The sequence below is a fragment of the Dreissena polymorpha genome, chromosome 8, assembly GCF_020536995.1.
Source record: "Dreissena polymorpha isolate Duluth1 chromosome 8, UMN_Dpol_1.0, whole genome shotgun sequence".
NCBI classification, from domain to species: domain Eukaryota; kingdom Metazoa; phylum Mollusca; class Bivalvia; order Myida; family Dreissenidae; genus Dreissena; species Dreissena polymorpha.
Genome location: NC_068362.1, coordinates 89612087 through 89633353, shown reverse-complemented (window position 1 = coordinate 89633353; position 21267 = coordinate 89612087). Strand labels below are relative to the sequence as shown.

At 34.9% G+C, this 21267-nt stretch overlaps 2 protein-coding genes across 4 annotated transcripts in view; one reads left to right on the top strand and one right to left on the bottom strand.

Annotated features, from left to right (window-relative positions):
• Positions 1-1900: 1900 nt before the first annotated feature.
• LOC127840832 (clathrin interactor 1-like) overlaps positions 1901-21267 on the bottom strand; it is a 41790-nt gene continuing 22423 nt past the window's right edge. For 2 of the 3 annotated variants that reach the window (XM_052369257.1, XM_052369259.1), the window contains 5 exons: positions 20399-20461; positions 16994-17008; positions 9923-10052; positions 9376-9471; positions 1901-7057 (listed from right to left, as the gene is read on the bottom strand). In XM_052369257.1, coding sequence (XP_052225217.1) covers positions 6879-7057; positions 9376-9471; positions 9923-10052; positions 16994-17008; positions 20399-20461 — 483 coding nt within the window. In that variant the 3' untranslated portion in view covers positions 1901-6878. The remainder of the gene's footprint in view (positions 7058-9375; positions 9472-9922; positions 10053-16993; positions 17009-20398; positions 20462-21267) is intronic. The other variant, XM_052369258.1, reaches the window with a different exon arrangement.
• On the top strand, positions 10416-12074 carry LOC127840833 (uncharacterized protein KIAA1958-like). The gene is made up of 2 exons (XM_052369260.1): positions 10416-11214; positions 11592-12074. Exons 1-2 carry the CDS (start codon positions 10421-10423, stop codon positions 11926-11928), a joined length of 1131 nt encoding a protein of 376 aa, XP_052225220.1. The 5' UTR covers positions 10416-10420; the 3' UTR covers positions 11929-12074.

The window sequence follows — 21267 nt, the reverse complement described above, 5'->3', positions numbered from 1 at the left end:
TCTATTACCAGTGTTCGCATATTATAAAGACTGCATTGAAAGATGCCTACTTTTATAACAGATTATGTTGCAGGTAATGATTTTTGACGAAGATAAAAATCGGGGTCATTTGATCGGGTATTGGTGGTTTGGCAAGGGCGTAAAACATTGTGTCCAGTCAATGACTATATTAATCAAGATACATTTAGGCAACCCTTGAAATCACTGGCAACCGTCATTTTGTTTATGATACCATCCCATATTCAAGACTGGTCATTCTATTACTATTGTGCATTAAAAATGGTACAACAAGGAATGGTACACACACGGGTATCAGAAGATGGATTTGAGAGGCCAGTTTACATTACTTTTATGCCACTGGATCGAATGATCTGGGGTATATTGTTTTTGGCCTGTCTGTCTGTCATTGTATGTGTGTGTGTGTGTCTGTCACTTAACTTTAAACTTGGTCATAACTTTTGCAATATTGAAGATAGCAACTTGATATTTGGCATACATGTGTATCTCATGGAGCTGCACGTTTTGAGTGGTGAAAGGTCAAGGTCAATGTCATCCTTCAATGTCAAAGGTAAAAAAAACAAATCCAAGGGAAGTAATAAGCTTTAAAGGCAGATAATTATCTGTACCTGCAAAATGATAAAAAATTTATAAAAAATCAAAGCGGCGCAGTAGGGGGCATTGTGTTTCTGACAAACACATCTCTTGTTTACTTTAAATTCATCTTTCACACTCAATGTTTATTAATTGAAGTTCACCAGACACCAGATTTTTGTGTTGGATGTTTGATTTATTTTAAAAGTAATATTGTGTTATTCAATAAATGGTATTCAGTATATGTTTAACACCAATGGCCAGGCAGATATAATTACCAAGTTATTTTGTAGGCTGAAAAAAGCCACTGAATTCTGTGTGGCATATACACTTCATATCAGTCAAGTCCCTTGTCCAACTCACAGTTAAGTCCAATGTCCAACTCCCAATTGAGTCCCATTTCCAACTCACAGTTAAGTCACATGACCAACTCACAGTTAAGCCCCATGTCCACCTCACAGTTAAGTCCAATGTCCAACTCACAGGTAAGTCCCATGTCCAACTCACAGTTAAGTCCCATGTCCAACTCACAGTTAAGTCCCATGTCTAACTCACAGTTATGTCCCTTGTCAAACATACAGTAATGTCCCTTGTCCAACTCACAGTTAAGTCCAATGTCCAACTCACAGTTAAGTCCCATGTCCAACTCACAGTTAAGTCCCTTGTCCAACTCACAGTTAAGTCACATGTACAACTCACAGTCAAGTCTCATGTCCAACTCATAGTTAAGTCTCATGTCCAACTCACAGTTGAAGTCCCTTGTCCAACTCACAGTTTAGTCCAATGTCCAACTCACAGTTAAGTCCCTTGACCAACTCACAGTAAAGTCCATTGTCCAATTCACAGTAAAGTCCCTTGTCCAACTCACAGTAAAGTCCCTTGTCCAACTCACAGTTAAGTCCCATGTCCAACTCACAGTCAAGTCTCATGTCCATCTCATAGTTAAGTCTCATGTCCAACTCACAGTTAAGTCCCTTGTCCAACTCACAGTTAAGTCCCTTGTCCAACTCACAGTTAAGTCTCATGTCCAACTCACACTTAAGTCCCTTGACAAACTCTCCGTAAAGTCCCTTGTCCAACTCGCAGTTAAGTCCCTTGTCTAACTCACAGTTAAGTCTCATGTCCAACTCACACTTAAGTCTCATGTCCAACTCTCAATTGAGTCCCAGGCCCAACTTAAAAAGTGGAGCTGTATGTCACTCACAGCTATTTAGTACATCACAATTTCTGCAAACTGCTTTCATTTTTTGCCTATTATTTTAAACCCATCAGTCTATGTGGTTGCAATAGAACATTGATAACCATGCAATATGTTCATTCATATATTTCATCTTGATGATTAATTATATAAATACAGCCAAATATTATACATAATTATAATGATATTAACAGACAGTGTTTAAAAACTACAAAGTCTAACAAATTACAACAATTTTATCACAAGGTTACTACACAACAGTTCATATATTTCTTTGACATTCTGAAAACTAAACATTTCACTGAAACATGTTGGATATTAAAGTGGATGTAAAATAAATCTATACGGAGATGAATTGTGTTGTTAAACTTGTCTGTTGGTTCAGTATATGAGTTCTTGTGAACATGGTGAGCATCAGAGTGTATTGCAAGGCCTTACCCAAAACTTAGCCTAATAGGGGACACGTGGTGAAACAAACACTAAAATACTTAAAACACAATGATTTAGTAATAATACAGAAACACCAAGACTATTGCCAAGCAATAAAAGTCCCCACCATTATCAGAAATTCCACCAGTCAGAATATTTTTTTTATCTGTTGCCATAGCAACCAGAATTTTTGATTTAGGAACAAAACGAAATGACGTGCATAATCTCCATATTGCCATCTATCCTAGTTTCAAGTTTCATAAAAAAATATTAAGAACTTTTAAAGTTATCGCAGGATCCAGAAAACCACCATTTTCAGCAGTTTTTCTAGTCTATTTGTTGCCATAGCAACCAGAATTTTTGATGCAGGAACAAAATGAAATGACGTGCATAATGTACATATTGCCATGTATCCATGTTTCAAGTTTCATGAAAAAATATTAAGAACTTTGAAAGTTATCGCAGGATCCAGAAAAGTGTGACAGACTTACAGACTGACTGACAGACAGACAGACAGAGCGCAAACCATAAGTCCCTCTCTGGTAAAACTGGTAGGGGACTTATTATGACACAAAAATGACAAAGTGTTCCATACTGAACTCTGAAAACGACAGTTTTGAAGTCAAGATTTGTCAAATATCTAGCAGGATAATAACATTGTTTTTGTCTTTCTCATCCTTTTAACTTATCAATAAATGAAATTTGGTTTAAATGTGTTTGCGGTAAATCAGCAAGGATTGTTCATAGTTCATAAACGAGCACTTTGATAGCAATAAATTACACACTATCATGTTATAACATGCTTTTATACATAATAATCCGGCACCTATGAATGTTCAGTAAATATTCCAAGAAATATAACATATTTATTACATGAAGCCTTGAAAACTTTAGTACAGTAAGAAAGGTCTTTAATTATATTTAACTTTCTAAGGGACTACAGATGCGAAAAAGTAAGTATCTAAGTATAAAAGGGTTAATCATTACATAGGCAAAAACAAAAACCCATTGCTTTTGTCATTGCAACATAGAAGATGTAAAACAGTCCCCAAGGTTTCACATGTAATAACATAGAGGCTATAAATACAGGAAACAGTGAAACCCCTCAGTGAATTAGACATAGAACAACAAAATTTGTCAACTGGGTAAATAAGTCATAACAATGAAATGTTTGATATAAAAAAAACACACCAACATGTGAATGTTTTCTTAAGAAAAACTTAGTTTTGATACAGCAAAAAAACACTTGCGGTAAGGTTTATAAATACTGACTAATAACAACATGATAAGTCAGACAAATTTAACTTACATAAAAAAGCCTCAGAGGTTTGCAAACTGTTGCACCAAATATCCCTGTCATGTGTGCATTTATTGATTTTGCATCAAACACAAAGTCAAATATGGAATGTTAAGGGAAAATGTTATTATTTTGGTAAATTTTACAACATCAATTTCATCAGACAATCACACTTAAATTTTAACCATAGGCAATTTTTCGCAGCAAACAATGAAACAATCTCCCATGCATTTTCTTTTATGTGAAGTAAAAATTTTTTTTCCTGTGTTATCCAAAGAAAACAAAAAAAGCATATGGATGGATGTCAATCTACAAGGTCTTCAGAAAATCAAATCTTGTAGGTGTATATCAACATTATAATATTATCTCTTCATATACATGTATGATAAAAATGGCCAATAATCATATGGATAGGAAAGCAATCTGCAAAACTGCAAAAACTAGTTGATGAAATGGGAACTCGTATAATGTGGTTCAATTATAAGCCAAAGCCAGCAATACAATCATGCCAACAGAACATAACAGTTATACATTATATAATCCTTAACAAAACAGATAAATCTATTGAACTACAATAAAGACAATACTACTTTAAACATCAACATGATATAAAATCTATAGAACAAGAGATGTGTTTGTCAGAAACACAATGCCCCCTACTGCGCCGCTTTGAAATAATTTTTCAATATATCATTTGACAGGTTTACAAATTATCTCCCCTTTAAAGCTTATTACTTCCCTTGGAATGTATTTTTTCACTTCTGACCTTGAAGGATGGCCTTGACCTTTCACCACTCAAAATGTGCAGCTTCATGAGATACACATGCATGCCAAATATCAAGTTGCTATCTTCAATTTTGCAAAAGTTATGGGCAACGTTAAAGTTTCCAGACGGACGGACAGTTCAACTGCTTTATGCCACCCTAACGGGCGCATCAAAAATTAAAAATACAATATGACAAATGCATTCGGCAATCGTCTAGAGTTTGCATATCTTGATGGTGGGAATTATAACTTGCAATCTACATGAAATAACACATTATACTATTCCCCACTTTGTAACAGCGATAGATTCTTGTTGCTGAACTGTTCTTGCTATAACAACCTATCTATGCTTAGAAACGGTTAACACGCATATCTGGATATTATTAGACCACACGACCCAAACATTGGGACAAGGTCACAATCCTTGTTTCTATAAACCATTTATCACTGACAGCTATATTCTCAAACAACATCTTCAGTTGCAATAGAACAATATCAAAGCAAAAGAAAATGTTCAGATTGTTAGTAACAGCATAAAATTATCTTAAACATAAATGCACATGAGGGTACTTTAATTATTTTAAGTGCAAAATTTGATTCTCAAGAAAAAAAACTATTTTATCAATAATTTAAAAGCGACCTGGAGGTCATGAGTTAAATCCCCACTGTGGGGGCGTTCTTTAGATCTAATCTTTAGACAACAAGTTCTGGTTCTTGTCCCTGGAAGCAGACTCGAGTCTTTCAAATAAGCCTGAGGCTCAGTTCTCTGTAAAAGCACTTCATGTTCTAAAATAATTGGCTCTACCTGATAAATTATTGCATTTACCAGACCGGCATTAAAGCAGATTAATGCTTTAAACAAGCATTTGATTACAGTAAACATTACAATTTTTACATGTTAATGGGACAATTCTGAGGAAACTGAAAAAATATATTAAGTGCAAAACGAGCACTGTTTATGTACTCAAAATATTGTCTCTCTACATTGAATCAAATCAAATTAAACTGGATTAAAGAAACAATTTCTTATCACTATCAACAATCGACATCATTTAACAAAATCACATATATATACACACATAGAGGATATTTGTTGGATTCGGTGGATTATGGATTTTAATTCACGAGTGATCATAGAAAATGTAAATTTTCTATGATCACGAGTGAATTAAACTCGATATTCCACCGAATCCAACACATTTTCTTTTTATTTTATGCTTTTTTTTCACAGTTTATATACATTGTTAAAGAGTTTAACTAAAGAATTTCGCTGGGATAATGACATCATTTCGTCAAAAATGACGTCATTTCACAGTAAACAGTTAAAATTATCGATAATTTTCACTGATAATTTTCACTGTTTGAAACAGTGAAATTATCAGTTTTAATTCACTGATATTTCTCTATAAACCACCGGAAAGCATAAAATAAAAAGATATATCGTATACAAAACTGTGGCATTTATACAATTTATATTCATTCATATAAAAGAAATGATCAGAGTGGGACATTCATTATACTTAAACAACAAGGCATCAACTTTGACATCATACAACACATGTAATTATTTATTGCAAATCGGGTGAAGTGATATATAAAGAGTAATTCGATGCAATTAGACATTAAAAGTATTTCTGACTACATTTTAGTATTTTATATTTATGTCTTTAGCAACATTAATGTATTTCTATTTAAATTGCTGTTGTTGTATTCATTATCCAGTTTGTTATTTTGGACTTCTCGTAAGCATGTCTATTTACAGAAGCATTTTAACACGAAAACTAGTTATATCCTCCATTTGAATAAAACAGATATGCAGTGCATGGCCAGTCTATTGCAGCTGCATTCTGGGTCTTTTGACCAACCTACGCAATCGTGCAGTCTGGCCGAGAACTAAGCTGTCAGATATAAAGTCACTTAAGGTTGCATGGTCTCGAAAGCAGACAAGACTTTGCAGTTGTGTATGCTGGTTTGGTGCTACACTAGCACAATATGGCATATGGCCCATGTTCGCATGACCCAGCTTATTTCATTGGTGTTCAGCATATATTCTCCTGGGGACTTGTATACATGTCATCATACAATGCACAAACTAAATATATGTACACAGGACGAAATTATGTTATCTGAAAGGAATGTTTAGTCTTGGCAAACAGTTTCTATTGCCCTTTCCGATCTCAATTATTTGTGACTCTATGAATACGATTGCTAGCAGCATTAAACTGTCTATTGCCACAAATGACATCTTTTATTCCACTAAAAGATTCTACCTCAGTTCTTTCACAAATCATTCAGGATATTTCACCAGTATCCAAGTAATTGTATCAGTGTCTGATACACTCTCACTGAAGTTTGTATTAAACATGTAGCTCCACAATAAAATGTTAATTCTTCAAGAATTATTCAGAACTCTATACAACTTCAAAGCAGTCCAAGAAGATACTCCTGGTCTTAAATAATGCTTCTATTCTTTTCACAACTGATTAAAATCCTTCTTTTCCAGATAGACCATTTACCATTTTTCAAGATTATAGGATCACAATTTTCAGGATTAACGCTGTGCTCCTAACCCCCTTCCCTCATCTCACCGAACCAGTTTTACTTCATACTGCCAAAGGCAGAGAAGGCGTTGTCTGTTCGTTTCTGGAAGGAGGAAGCCCCAACCATGGTGTTCTGCATGTTCACAGTTGCCTGCATGCGCACGGCCCCGCCTCCTGGACTCATCATGGTCCCCTGCATGCCCATGGCCCCCATGTTGTGCATGCCCATTGCCATACCTGTGTGGGAGAGTAGTAAAGGTATGAAAGGGAAATATTGACAGCTAAAATATAGCATAAATTATTTTCAAAAAGAATTGAGATACAAAAATGAGTACTGTTTAAAAGTTTTCTTTTTGAAAATATTTTATACAGTTAACGATGTCGACATTTCCCTTTTATATGAGCCACACTCTGTGATAATGGAGAAAAAATGATTGTCCCAGATTAGCCTGTGCAGTCCGCTCAGGCAAATAAAGGATGGCACTTTCCACTTTTATGGTATTTTTGGATTTTAAGGAAGTCTCTTCTTAGTGAAAATCCAGCAGACTGCACATGCTTATCCAGGACAACGCTCGACACACATGCATGGAAATACCAACAGCCCAGGACAACGCTCGACACACATGCATGGAAATACCAACAGCTAAAATGTTGTTAAATATTTGTATATAGAATTATGTTTTAATAAGTTCTGATTACATGATAGCTTAATTAACACCTAGGTCTCAATTTGTCAACACTCAGAAAAAAAATTACATCATAAAAGATGCCCCCCCCCCTTACCTTTCGCTGGTGCAAGAAATTAACAAGAGCACCGCCTTGCGGGTGCAGACCGCTCATCTATTTTCTTTTTAAAGGTGAAGGGACTCTCATTTTCAATCACAAAGGAGGGAGGGGTGGAGTGAAGAGGGGTGTATAGTGTGGGGTTGTGGACATTTATTACATTTGTGAGATGATCTTAAAAAAAACAAAAAAAAATAAAAAAATAAAAAAAAAAATTGGGGGGAGTGGGGTGGGGGTATAGTGTGAGGGTGTGGTGGTCATTTGTGAGATGATCTTAAAAAAAAAAAAAAAAAAAATAGGGGGGGGGGAGGGGGGAGGTGGGGGGGGAGGGGGGAGGTGGGGGGAGGGGGGGGGAGGGCACGGGGGACGGTTTGGGTGGAGTCTATTGTGGTATGTCAGGTAAGAGTAGTTTCGTCAAAATATCAATCAAATCTAATCATAAATAAAGAAGTTATGGCAATTTTAGCAAAATTTAATAATTTGACCTTGAGAGTCAAGGTCATTCAAAGGTCAAGGTAAAATTCAACTTGCCAGGTACAGTAACCTCATGATAGCATGAAAGTATTTGAAGTTTGAAAGCAATAGCCTTGATACTTAAGAAGTTAAGTGGATTGAAACACAAAATTTAACCATATATTAAAGTTACTAAGTCAAAAAGGGCCATAATTCCGTAACAATGACAACCAGAGTTATGCAACTTGTCCTTTTACTGTACCCTTATGATAGTTTTTGAGTGTTCCAAGTATGAAAGCAATATCTATGATACTTTAGGGGTAAAGTGGAGCAAAACATAAATCTTTCAATTTTCTAAGTATAAAGGGCCCATAATTCCGTCCAAATGCCAGTCAGAGTTACATAACTTTGCCTGCACGGTCCCCTTATGATAGTTAATAAGTGTTGCAAGTATGAAAGCAATAGCTTTGATACTGTAGGAATAAAGTGGACCTAAACACAAAATTTAATCAAATTTTCAATTTTCTAAGTATAAAAAGGGCAAATAATTCTGTCAAAATGCCAGTCAGAGTTACATTACTTTGCCTGCACAGTCCCCTTATGAAAGTAAGTAAGTGTTGCAAGTATGAAAGCAATAGCTTTGATGCTTAAGGAATAAAATGGACCTAAACACAAAACTTGACCAAAATTTTCAATTTTCTAAGTATAAAAAGGGCATATAATTCTGTCAAAATGCATGCCAGAGTTATCTAACTTTGCCTGCCCAGTCCCCTCATGATAGTAAGTAAGTGTAACAAGTTTGAATGCAATAGCATTGATACTCACTGAGAAAAGTGGACCTAAACGCAAAACTTAACCAAAATTTTCAATTTTCTAAGTATAAAAAGGGCACATAATTCTGTCAAAATGCACGCCAGAGTTATCTAACTTTGCCTGCCCAGTCCCCTCATGATAGTAAGTAAGTGTACCAAGTTTGAATGCAATAGCATTGATACTTTCTGAGAAAAGTGGACCTAAACGCAAAACTTAACCGGACGCCAACGCCGACGCCAAGGTGATGACAATAGCTCATAATTTTTTTTCAAAAAATAGATGAGCTAAAAATGGTTTAGAATTAATGATTCTCAATCAAAGCCTACTTTATAACTCTTCATGCATAGGAAATGTAAAACATACAGCATAAAATATGAGAGAAAAAAGTTGAAAGCAAAAAGGGCATAGCGGCATATATGCAAGAAATCCTGATAGATTTTGCAGATTTCTATGAACGAGAAGTGTATGTTTGTAGATTTAAGCATCTTAATTGCTGTGTTGCCTACCTCCACTCATCATCTGTGGTTGTCCTGCCATGTTCATGTTGGCCATGCCAGTCATAAGGTTCCCCATCATGGGCTGCCCAGCAGCAGGAGCCATGCCTGAAACCAGAATGTTTAAATGTTAACAGTTGAAAGAGACGATAACAGGTATATGAAATCCCCAAGTACCATCTGAAGATTTGCTGTTTAGTAATCAGTCAGTTGATTTTGGAAACATGTCAGGGTCCTTTATGTGTTCACCTAAATTCTTTTTTTTAAACTGATTGATTAATCAAATACTACCACACACACCCTAGGGCTATCTTACCAGGTTTCTGACCAGACAGCTGATTCATGTTCTGCTACTAGAATTTCTCTGACAGACTCAATTCATAATCATCCGATTCCAAAGTTGCTGGGAACATGCCCTAGCACTATCTTACCAGGTTTCTGGCTGGACAGCTGATTTATCGAGGGTTTGTTCTGCTACTAGAATTTCTCTGACAGACTCAATTCATAATAATCGGATTCCAAATTTGGGGGAAATGCACATGCCCTAGCACTATCTTACCAGGTTTCTGGCCGGACAGCTGATTCATGCTGGGCTTGTTCTGCTGCTGGAACTTTCCTGCTGGACTCAGTGCATCCAGGCTGATATTCACCTTGCCAGCGTCTGTCGCCCATGTGTTCTTACCAGCATTCTGAAATGTAAGCATGAAATATATGAATTTATTTTATGCTTTCCGGTGGTTTATAGAGAAATATCAGTGAAATAAAAGTGGTATTTCACTGTTTCAAACAGTGAAACATAACAGTGAAAAATATCGTTATTTTTCACTGTTTCAGTTAGATACTGGAACTACTTCCCCAATAACCCCATGGTGAGCCTCAATTGCAATTTTCATTCAAGGGAGACTAGTCTACTTGAACCTGAAACACACATTTACCTCCCTTAAACATAATTATTTCGTCTGCTGCTTAACTCTTTAACAACAATGGATGAATTGGAAAACAATGAAATAAATCTTCTTTTCTCAAATATCTTTGACTTTGATGACTTTTTAATGAAATGAATGAACAAGATGATGACAGCGCTTCAAAATCACAAGAAATAACATCAGCAGCACCAACAGCAGGAGCAGCAACATCAGCCCCACATCCACTGGTAACAGCATCAACACAGGAAGAAAAAGAACAAAACCCAACATCAACACCAACAAGGAATTTCAGATCTGTAAGTGTGGATAGCTTTCTGCTTGAAAACGAAAATTTAAATACAAAAAAGAAAACCGACAATGACATCAGACTTTTCAAAACTTTCCTAAAAAGTCACAAAAATGAGGCAAGAAATATTGAAAATATACCTCCTCATGAATTGAACCCTCTGGTCTGCGAGTTTTTGTTGGGTGTGACTAAAAAAGATGGATCAGAGTATGAACCCACATCTTTGAGGGCATTTTTAAGCTCAATCGACAGGCATTTAAGGCACATGAACTACAAGCACTCTTTGATAAATGACCCTGAATTTGCCAAAGTGAGGGAAGTATTAAAAAGTAAACAAAAAGCTCTGAAAAAAGAAGGTTATGGAAATAAACCGCATCAAGCCCAGGCATTAACAAATGAACATATTGAAGCTATGTACGCAGCTAAAACTCTGGGAGAATCAAGCCCAAGAGCTCTATTACACTCACTGTGGCTTATATGTACAACCCATTTTGGGATGAGAACCGGCAAGGAAATTCACACCCTATGCTGGGGTGATGTCAGCCTTGGAATCGATTTTGAAACTGGTGAAGAATTCATCACCTTCGACACTGAGCGTCAGACAAAAACCCGTACTGGTGAAATTCCTAGGGATATAAGGTGATTTTCCTACTTTAATATATTTGTACACAAATCTGAATTGATAATTTTTTATTTATATAAAAACTGGTACTGTTTATAAAATATTTAAATGGAATTTTTCTTTAGTAAAAATAATACAAACATGGAGGATATGTGTTGGTTAAGGTAGAATATTGATTTTATTTCACGAGTGATCATAGAAATTATTATTTTTACGAGTGGCGAAGCCACAATTGAAAATATATATTTTCTATTATCACAAGTGAATTTATAGACCTTTTTTTACAATATAATTCTTATTTGTATTATTAATATACAGTAGACTTCACTTTTGTTGGAATAGTATTTAATTTAAACAAAACATTTAATGCAACACACATTTTAACTATTCATAGGAAAGTCAAGCCACGGGCATATGCAGTTCCCGAACAACCTGACAGAGATCCGGTGCATCTCTACAAGCTATATGCCGACAAACGCCCTGTTGACATGATGACAGAAGACAGCCCCTTCTTCTTAACTCCTGGCAACAAGACACAGCAATGCTGGTTCAGGAAGTCTGCCATGGGAATAAACAAGCTATACAGCATAATGACCGAGATGAAAACAGATGCTGGTATTCAAGAGCCAAGAATCACCCCATACAGGTCAAAACCCCATATTATATACACTACTTTCATAACAAGACTAAAATATATAATAAAAATCACTTACCTCCCATTTATTAAGTAGGTGTTGTTTGTCCAATTTACATGCTACAACACTCAAAATTTTAATTCATAAAATCTCCTGTACTCGACTAGTACTATTCCTCTACTTTCCGGTTCCATTACATCCAGTACTTGACAGACCACCATGTATTTATTGAAGTGTTTCAAGAGCACACATAACAATTACAACTTATATCTTATGTAATATGTCATGTGTACCGTTGAATATCGATTTTATTTTTACCATAGAAATAAACTTTTTTCAGTGCAAGAAAGCACTTGATTCAGAAGCTGAATGACGAGAATGTTCCTGCTCATCAAATAATACAGATTTCAGGGCAAAGAAATATTAACAGCTTAAATAATTACAGCAGTTTGAACAAGGAACAGTCAAAAAATATTTCAAAAATACTTTCTCATTCAAACCAGTCAGTTGAAAAGCACAACCGCACAGCCACTGCCACTGCGTCAGCCACACCTGCATCAAGTGATTTTCCGATGGCCCGAGGATTTTTTGTCAACTCACATTTCCAGGGCAATGTAACATTTAATTTTCACAACTCTGAATCTTACATGGGCCTTTCCCAGACACAGAACGTAGTCAATCACCAGAGGCAATCTCCATCCCGTACACCGGCGGTAACCGCAGATTCCCCTGTACAGCGACACTACAAGCGAATCCGTCTTATTGCAGAGAGTGACAGTGATTGATATCGAAACCATTTAGCACAAAAACACTGTTGAAATATGTTTGCGTTCCTAGTTTAATCCAGTTATGTGTTATTAATCCAGCAAGTCGTAAAAGTGTTGTTCAACATGGCGAGCACTTTCGTAACTTTGAGATCAGTTGAATACACAAATTACTACGCCAGTATATGCAACACTATTAATTTCATAATAATTTAAATTAAACTATTGTTTGTAATAATATTGAATGTATAAAGTATGAAAAAGATATATGTTGAATAAAACATTGATTTTAATAGTAATACACTTTTTACAGATGTGAACTATTTTCTTGTGTAGTAAGTTCTTTGTGCGTTCTAAAAATTGAGGCACCCCACGGGGAAACTTAATGAGGCAAATTCGGAAAATTAACAAAACTACAAAAATAAGCATAAAATAAAAAGAAAATTTGTTGGTTTCGGTAGCATATCGAATTTAATTCACTCGTGATCATAGAAAAAAATATTTTCACTCGTGGCTACGCCACTCGTGAAAATATAAATTTCTATGATCACTCGTGAATTAAATTCGATATGCTACCGAAACCAACAAATATCCTCTATTTATTCCATCATGAAGCTGGCTTTACAAAAATTAAATGAGCTAACAGCCTTTAATTTTTGTTAAAGTTATTTATGTTAACCCATTTATGCCTAGTGGACTCTCCCATCCTTCTAAATTGGATCAATTTATTTCCAAAATTAGGGATGTCTAGTATATTTATTTCTATATTTAGAATATTTCTTACAGAAATTCCTTTAAGCAAACAGCGCAGACCCAGATGAGATGCCTCATCATGCGGTGTCTCATTTGGGTCTACGCTGTTTGCCATGGCCTTTTTTCTAGATGCTAGGCATAAATGGGTTAATCAATTGTTATCCCTTTATGATATGTGTTAATTGTAAAAATAAATTGTTTTCTATAGTACTTCGAAAATGTTTGACAATAACATTTCTTTAAAATTCATTGTATTTGAGTCTGAAGTTAACAGACTGTTACCTTAATTGGCCGTTAAAGGTTTTATGCAAACTGATCCTGTTGGATAAACTGAGCCATATACCCACACTGTTAAATACAGCTAGCACCACTATCATGACATTTTTATTATGGTGTGTACATGTATTTCCTCAAACTATTGTACAAAAAAGGTTGATAAATCATTTCTTAGCCTCCCAAAGATTAGGATTTCTTTATCCAGCACTTCCCTATTATTCTTTTTATCAGTGCTACCAGTGGACAAAGACAACATATTTAGTGCATATAAATGCATCAATATTTATAATACTCACTGGCTTTTCCTAGAGGGCAAGTAATTACAATTGGCCACTTTATACAAAATGTTGTACACACTCACGCAAAAAATTCTTATAAGTAATATTCTTTAAACTCTTACATTCTAAGATTAGAGTAAAATGAAATCTTTGATTTTTACCTTTTGGAATTACATCTGCTTACATTAACAATAAACTTCCAAATATTTACAAGTCTGAAAAAACACAATTTACATGTCAAGTCTTGTTCTGTTCTTCATTATTAAGTCAAAGAATGTTCAACAAGCATCTTAATTTTTTGTTTGAGTGACTAATAAATTAAATCCTCTTCAGTGCAAATTTTAATTAATTCTACTTATTACTTATTTAACATGTGAATATTATGTTGAAATTTCTTAAACTTGTTTATCAGAAGAATTGTATTTTTGCGCAAAAACTTTTAAAGGAATAATGCAAAGGATTGACAAGTGTCATGTATACCCAAGCAAAATACTTAGATGAAAAGTGTCCTGCAAATCTACACCTCAGCTGAGGATGCATTTAAAGTTTAAAATATTTCTAAAGAAATGTAAAAGTTGTTTGCTCTATAACTTACATGTTATGCGGACTGACTGTAAGACAGAGTGACTCAAATACTCCCCTGTCAAACTAAGTTCAAATAGGTAAAAAGATCTCGAATAGGTTCAAAAATCTCAAATAGGTACAAAGATCAAATTTGACATGAGATGCTTTGTGAACATGGGCCCAAGAAAGTACGGTATTGAGAAATAAACGCATCAGCTGTAAGTGTTAGTGTTACTGGACAGCGCAGGAGAGACAGAGCTCACATAAGTGGCCTACTGAATGGAAAAGAATGCATATCAGTGTGTTTTTCCCCTTAAAATTTGGGGCCTTTATTTGGCTCCACCCCCAATGGAAAATTTTTTTTTTCCAAATGGGACCTTCTAATTCTCAAATGAAAGTTTCCCAAATTATTTTTTAAATCTCAATATTTAGTTCCAATCCAGCTCTATAAGTTGAACCTATGTAAATAAATATTGAAAACACTTAAATTCTTAATTTTGAAGCATTTGTTAGCATAACAACAACACAAAACATTTTAAAAAAAACATTATCCCAATTTTAGTCAAAACGATGGGAATTTTCCCAATCCAAAGAGACCCAGCCACATTCCCCAAAAATGGTGCGAAAAACACAACAACGTGCATGATCACACTGTGTCTAAGTTGTAAGAGAGTATAGTGCAGAGTTTAGTATAAATGCATTCACAAGGCATCCTAGGAAATACTTTAGGAAGTTTAATCAGTGTTTAATGTATTAACTTCCTGGCTCCGACTACTTTATGTTAAGGTATTGTGTCATAAAATTGATTAAATACGGACAGTATTTATATGATCATTATAACTGTATAGTTTAAGTAATAAAAAAATGACAGAAAGTTTTATATGAACTTTGAATGAAAAGACAACTTAAGTTAATATTTCCCTAAGTAGATTTGTGAATATCAGCATAGATTACGCAAAAAAAACACACAAGTACAAACGGTCTTAAAAGCAATATCATACACTTTGCCGAATAGCTTGAAAGATTTTCAGGACACATAGTATAAGAGATTAGAATCTTACACCTGCTTTTCAACTATAGGGATAGTAGAGTCACTACCATTGTGAACAAAAGCTCCGTCTAGATAAAAGAAATGTCTCTGCTATAGCTGGAGAAACTCTATCTACCTGTATTTGAGTGCTCATAGTTTGCAATACACTGCTGCTTCATCACGTTTTCATTGATGTAATCACTAAAGCACTTTAGTACTTAGGGAAATATTAACTTAACATCAAACCAGAAGTTTTAGTAGAGTTGAAAACACAACACATTTGGACAATACATGGATAGTCTGTAAGGGGCGAAAACAGGTAAAGAGCCAAAATTCTGCCAAAACTCTTCAACATCGACTGACGCACAATTGCAAAGCTTTATGTCTCCCAAAACATAGAAGAATAAAAATGTAAAGAGTGTAAAAAGCCTTATTGAGTACACAGTGATGTTCGATTATACATGTACTGTCGAAAGTAAACATGTTCAAATAGCCTATTCATCAGTAACTCAATGATGAAAGACAATTATGTTAAGAAGTCCCAAATAAAAACTTCACAAATACCCATTATTTAATAACCTCTACTTAATATCTTTCTGAAAGTGTAGTCTGACATGTGTTAACCCTTTCCCACTTAGAAGCAAAGTGAAAATGTGCACTCAACATAAAACCAGAACAGTCTGCGAGTAACTCCCAGTCTGTTCAAGTTTTATCATGTTTGCTGCTCATCAGTAACTAAGGGTTGGAAATGAAGCCTTTAAAACTTGAATTAAGTAAGAAAGGCATTTAATTAAGTGTAACTTTCTAAGGGACAACAAATGCGTCAAAAAACTTATCTAAAAGGGAAATGGTTTAATTTTAACACTCGTTACAAGAGGCCCATACATAACACAACATCATGCTTAAACAAAAACATATAATTTATGATCATTACTCCAAATCAAACATAAACGAAAAAATCTTTAATTAAATGTGAATGTCAATTCTATAAAACTTAATTTGTTTTTAACATTTTCCAATGCTTATGTCAAGAGGGTTTTCTCATAACCACTATCAAAATTATGTGCAATAATGTTATGCATGGAGAAGTAAGTTAGAGCATGAACACTTTCAAAACAACTGAAGCAAGTGTTATATAAACAGCCAAAACAAAACACTACACTGCAAAGAAACAAGAGCTGTCTTTAAGTCAGCATGCTGGACTATTTTTCCGCTTTGAAACAATCATGAACATTTTGTGTCCATGACCTGATATACAGTGATATATGTAGTGATCTTGAAGACAGATGTGGAGTTTCATCCCAAAGACATATGTAAAGTCTTAATTGTAAATGCAGAGATATGCAGTGGTTGCATGCTAACTTTGACTAAAGCATACAATGGATGCCAACATAGAGGTGAGTAGCGCAGTTAGAACTCTGTGCTGAAAAGGTCAGCCAAAAAACGAAACTGAGAAAGAGTCAAACAAAAATCATTATAAAACTGGTATTACTTACATAGCCATACATGAACTGGTAAAAATGATACACAACATTGAATATTAACAAGCAGCTAAATTTAACAAGTGTTTATCCAGAACAAATGCTGTAAAGTTATATATTTACATATAAAACCCCACAATTTTCATTAAATGAAGCATTTAACATGAACAAAATGCACTACTTACAGATTTTTTGACAAGAGGACCATGATGGTCAATATAATTTTAACACAAGAGGGCCATGATGGCCCTGTATCGCTCCACTGTTTTTTATGCGAAAAAAACGTGCAATGCGCATGAGTTGAAATGTACTCAAGCATGTGACTTTCTCTTTCTATCCCTCGTCCCACTGGGCGCTTAAAAGTTGGAAGGGTGAGCTTTTTTATACATGTATATGGAAAAAGTTACTACCGTGTTAACTAAACAGACTAAAAAGCCCGAGAATTGTTGCACAGGTCCTTTGCTTATAACGTAGGTACATTTATCTCTCCAAAAGATATTGTCGTTCTTTCTATTTCGCATATTTTTAGATGCAGAAGATCAAATCTACACATTTGATTTGAAACAGATTCACAAGACCCATAGGAATCAAAATGCCTTAACCCTTTACCAAACGACACATTCGGGACTTTCCCAATTTGAAAGAGGTTGCAGACGACAATTAAATTGCAATGGAATATGAAAGAAATGATCAGGTAGGGTAGAAATAATTGTGATAAAAGGAGAAATTGCTCATCTTGAGCAATTTCTCCTTTTATCACAATTATTCATAAAGTTGTCAGCTACAAACCCATAAAATCCTGTTAGTGTTTGGTAAAGGGTTAATAATCTCTGGTTCCTTCTTAGAGCTTTCCACACATTTATAACAAATACAATAGTAGCATCTTTCTTTGTAAAGAATCATCTCAAAATATAATTAACAACCCACACATCCCTAAGACCAACAGGCCTGAGAATATTATGATAATCTAAAGATTATTTGTTTATATTTATAAATGTATTTAATTAAGTAATACATTTGACTTCTAAGATCAATTCATAACTTATTTAAAGAAAATTATAAAATGGTCAGAATTTTATATGGATCGTTGAGCAATTGACAATCATATCCACAATTCATGAGTCACGATTCACAAATGGAACAATGAATCATTAGTTATTAAAAAGCAGCATATATGATATGTAAGAACATTGCACTTCATTAATTCCAACACCTTCTCTTGGATACAAAGTTTGAGTTTACCATGCAGTATCATATATTGACTTTTCTTGAAATAATTATGTTCATGGAAGTTGTGTTTTTAAAATCAATAAGATATTATTAAACTGGTTTAAACACTACAAAAAAGACATGCAATTAACATGTCATCCGAAATATTTTTATCCGGATATATGTTAACTTTTGACATATATAAATAAAACCAGACTTTTTTCAGTTTATAAGAAAACCATTCATAACACTTTTTCTTACTTCAATTCCTTTGTAAGCAGTCACCATCTGATCTAAAATGGCACTTAATGGCAGGGTTTTATCTCATGTTTACAAGATGTTGTTGTTGTTGTTGGTGGTCACAGCCACACGGCCGCAGTAATCTCCCCTGGTAAACGTCATATGTTCAGTTTTGTGACCCTCGGGGCAGGGTCAAATTAGAGCCCAGGGGAATAATTTGAACAAATTTGGTAGAGGACTATTTGATTTCACTACACACCAAATTTAGTAGCCCTAGGCTCTATAATTATGAACAAGAAGATTTTTAAAGTTTGCACAAAATAGGCCTTATTTAAGCATATGTTCATTTTTGTGACCCCCAGGGCAGGGTCAAATTTGTCCTCAGAGGCATAATTTGAACAAACTAAGTAGAGAACTATTAGATGTCACTAAATACCTAATTTGGTAGAAATAGGCCCAATGGTTATGGACAAGAAGATTTTTAAAGTTTGCACAAAATGGGCCCAATATAAGCATATGTTCAATTTTGTGACCCCAGGGGAACGGTCAAATTTGATCCGAGGGGCTTAATTTGAACAAACTTGGTAGAGGACTATTAGATGTCATTACATACCAAATTTGGAAGCCCTATGCAATACGGTTATGGACAGAAGATTTTTAAAGTTTTCACAAAAAAGGCCTTATATAAGCAAATTTTCAATTTTTTGACCCCCCGGGGCAGGGTCAAATTTGACCCCAGTGGCTTAATTTGAACAAACTTGGTAGAGGACTATAAGATGTCACTACATACCAAATTTTGTAGCCCTAGACCCAATGGTTATGGACGAGAAGATTTTTAAAGTTTTCACAAAATAGGCCTTATATAAGCAAATTTTTAATTTTCTGACCCCCCAGGGCAGGGTCAAATTTGACCCCAGGGACCTAATTTGAAGAAACTTGGTAGAGGACTATAAGATGTCTCTACATACCAAATTTGGTAGCACTAGGCCCAATGGTTATGGACGAGAAGATTTTTAAAGTTTTCACAAAAGCAAATTTTCAATTTTTTGACCCCCCGGTGCAGGGTCAAATTTGACCCCAGGGGCATAATTTGAAAAAATTTGAAAGAGGTTCACCGCAGGAACATTCCTGAGAAATTTCATCAGAATTGGACCAGTAGTTTAGGAGAAGATGTTTAAAGAAAAAGTTAACGCACGGACGGACGCACGACGGACACAGAACCATGACATAAGCCCCGCTGGCCTCTGGCCAGTGGAGCTCAAAAGGACAATGATGGCCCTATGGTGCCAACCTGAGTTTAAGGTACACCCCACCTAATACAGATTCAAACGTGGTCTAGATATCATAATTATAATCATTCTGCCCATGTTTCATCATGATTAAATCGTTAATGTGGCTTCTAGTTAGGTAATGTGGGTTTTCTAAGATTAAACCTAGCAACATAATTTTTCCTGCTCATAAACTCGATGCAAACTTGGCTTATGCATTGTAAAGATACACATTCGGACCATCTTTCATCGAGATCGAGTCATAACTATGACCTCTAGAGTGGTAACAAGTTTTATAAAAGATTTCACTTTGTGAACTAATGTGTGGACATGCATAAATCATATTCACAATCGGCTTTGATATTGTAAAGGTTAACATTCAAAGCAAGTTTCATGAAAATTGTGTCATAAATATGGAATCTAAAGTTGAAAAGAGTTTTCTTATATTTGACCTGATGACCATTTTTTTGCAAGAATAAACACAACATTAGTATTAGTATTAACAACCCAAACGTCTTCATTTGCTAACCTTTAATAATCAATAATCATGCAAAAATTGTCATACTAATTTGAAGACACACGCCATGAAGCAACATATCGCTCTTTACACATAAGTACCAATAGACATCAGTAATATCAATGTATTAAAAAGAAAACAAAAAGAGAAAAAGAATGTTATTTCCTACGTGAAAGCTTCCAGTACCTGATTTTGCTGCATGGCTTGATTAGGCTGCATCATACCCATCATGCCTGGCGCACTGGTTGGCTGTGGGAAATAGAGGATTGTTAGCATGGGCCGAGTCTGTACTAGATACTATATATTAGTGCTGCAACAATATACCGGTATATCGGTATATATCGCAATACGCAAACTGCATATCGTATCGCGAAATGATTTTCATCATACCGGTACGAAAATTCTAAAAAAAGAAGCCGCATTTCGTCCGGAAAAAACTTCTAAAATACCGATAACACGGTAAACAAAACAAATCGGTGGTAAGTAAAAATATGTTACGTAAAAGTAGCATTTAAAAAAGTCTTTTGTACGGATTAGCTTCGTTACATGGGACAGGGGTGTGATTGAGGCAAAGTCAGAGGGGAGGAAAATTCTGTTGACTGATTTTGACTACGCAAATGGCGCGCATAACGAAATGACAAACATAAAAACAGACATTAAAATAAACAACTTTTTGAACTTCATAACAATATTTCTTTATAAAAACCTGTTAAACTTCACATTTAACATACTGAGGATGCAAAGTAAACTGTTAAGTAAGTATTTAGTGTGATCAATAGCAGGAGTTTTTCAATGTATTGAATTACAGTTAATAGACTAAATATAAACAAACACACTTAAGTGTTCTTCTGGTGTTAATGATGTATTAACTGAGTTAACTTAATATATTTAATTTGTTTACCTTTCATTATCTTGCATTTCACATCTTCACTCAGTTCAAAGCTATTTCAGTTAACTGAACAGCGTGACAAACATAATAAAGCAGAATATGCATATGAATCTGATTATACACAGACCCACAGACATATAAAAATCAAATCATGTTTGTCTATTTC

What these genes read in the sequence shown, in the direction of transcription:
- LOC127840833 (XM_052369260.1), top strand. Translation starts at nt 10,421, where the DNA reads ATGAATGAACAAGATGATGACAGCGCTTCAAAATCACAAGAAATAACA. An exon ending in GAAATTCCTAGGGATATAAG is followed by an intron (nt 11,215 to 11,591) that starts GTGATTTTCCTA and finishes AACTATTCATAG; the next exon opens with GAAAGTCAAGCCACGGGCAT.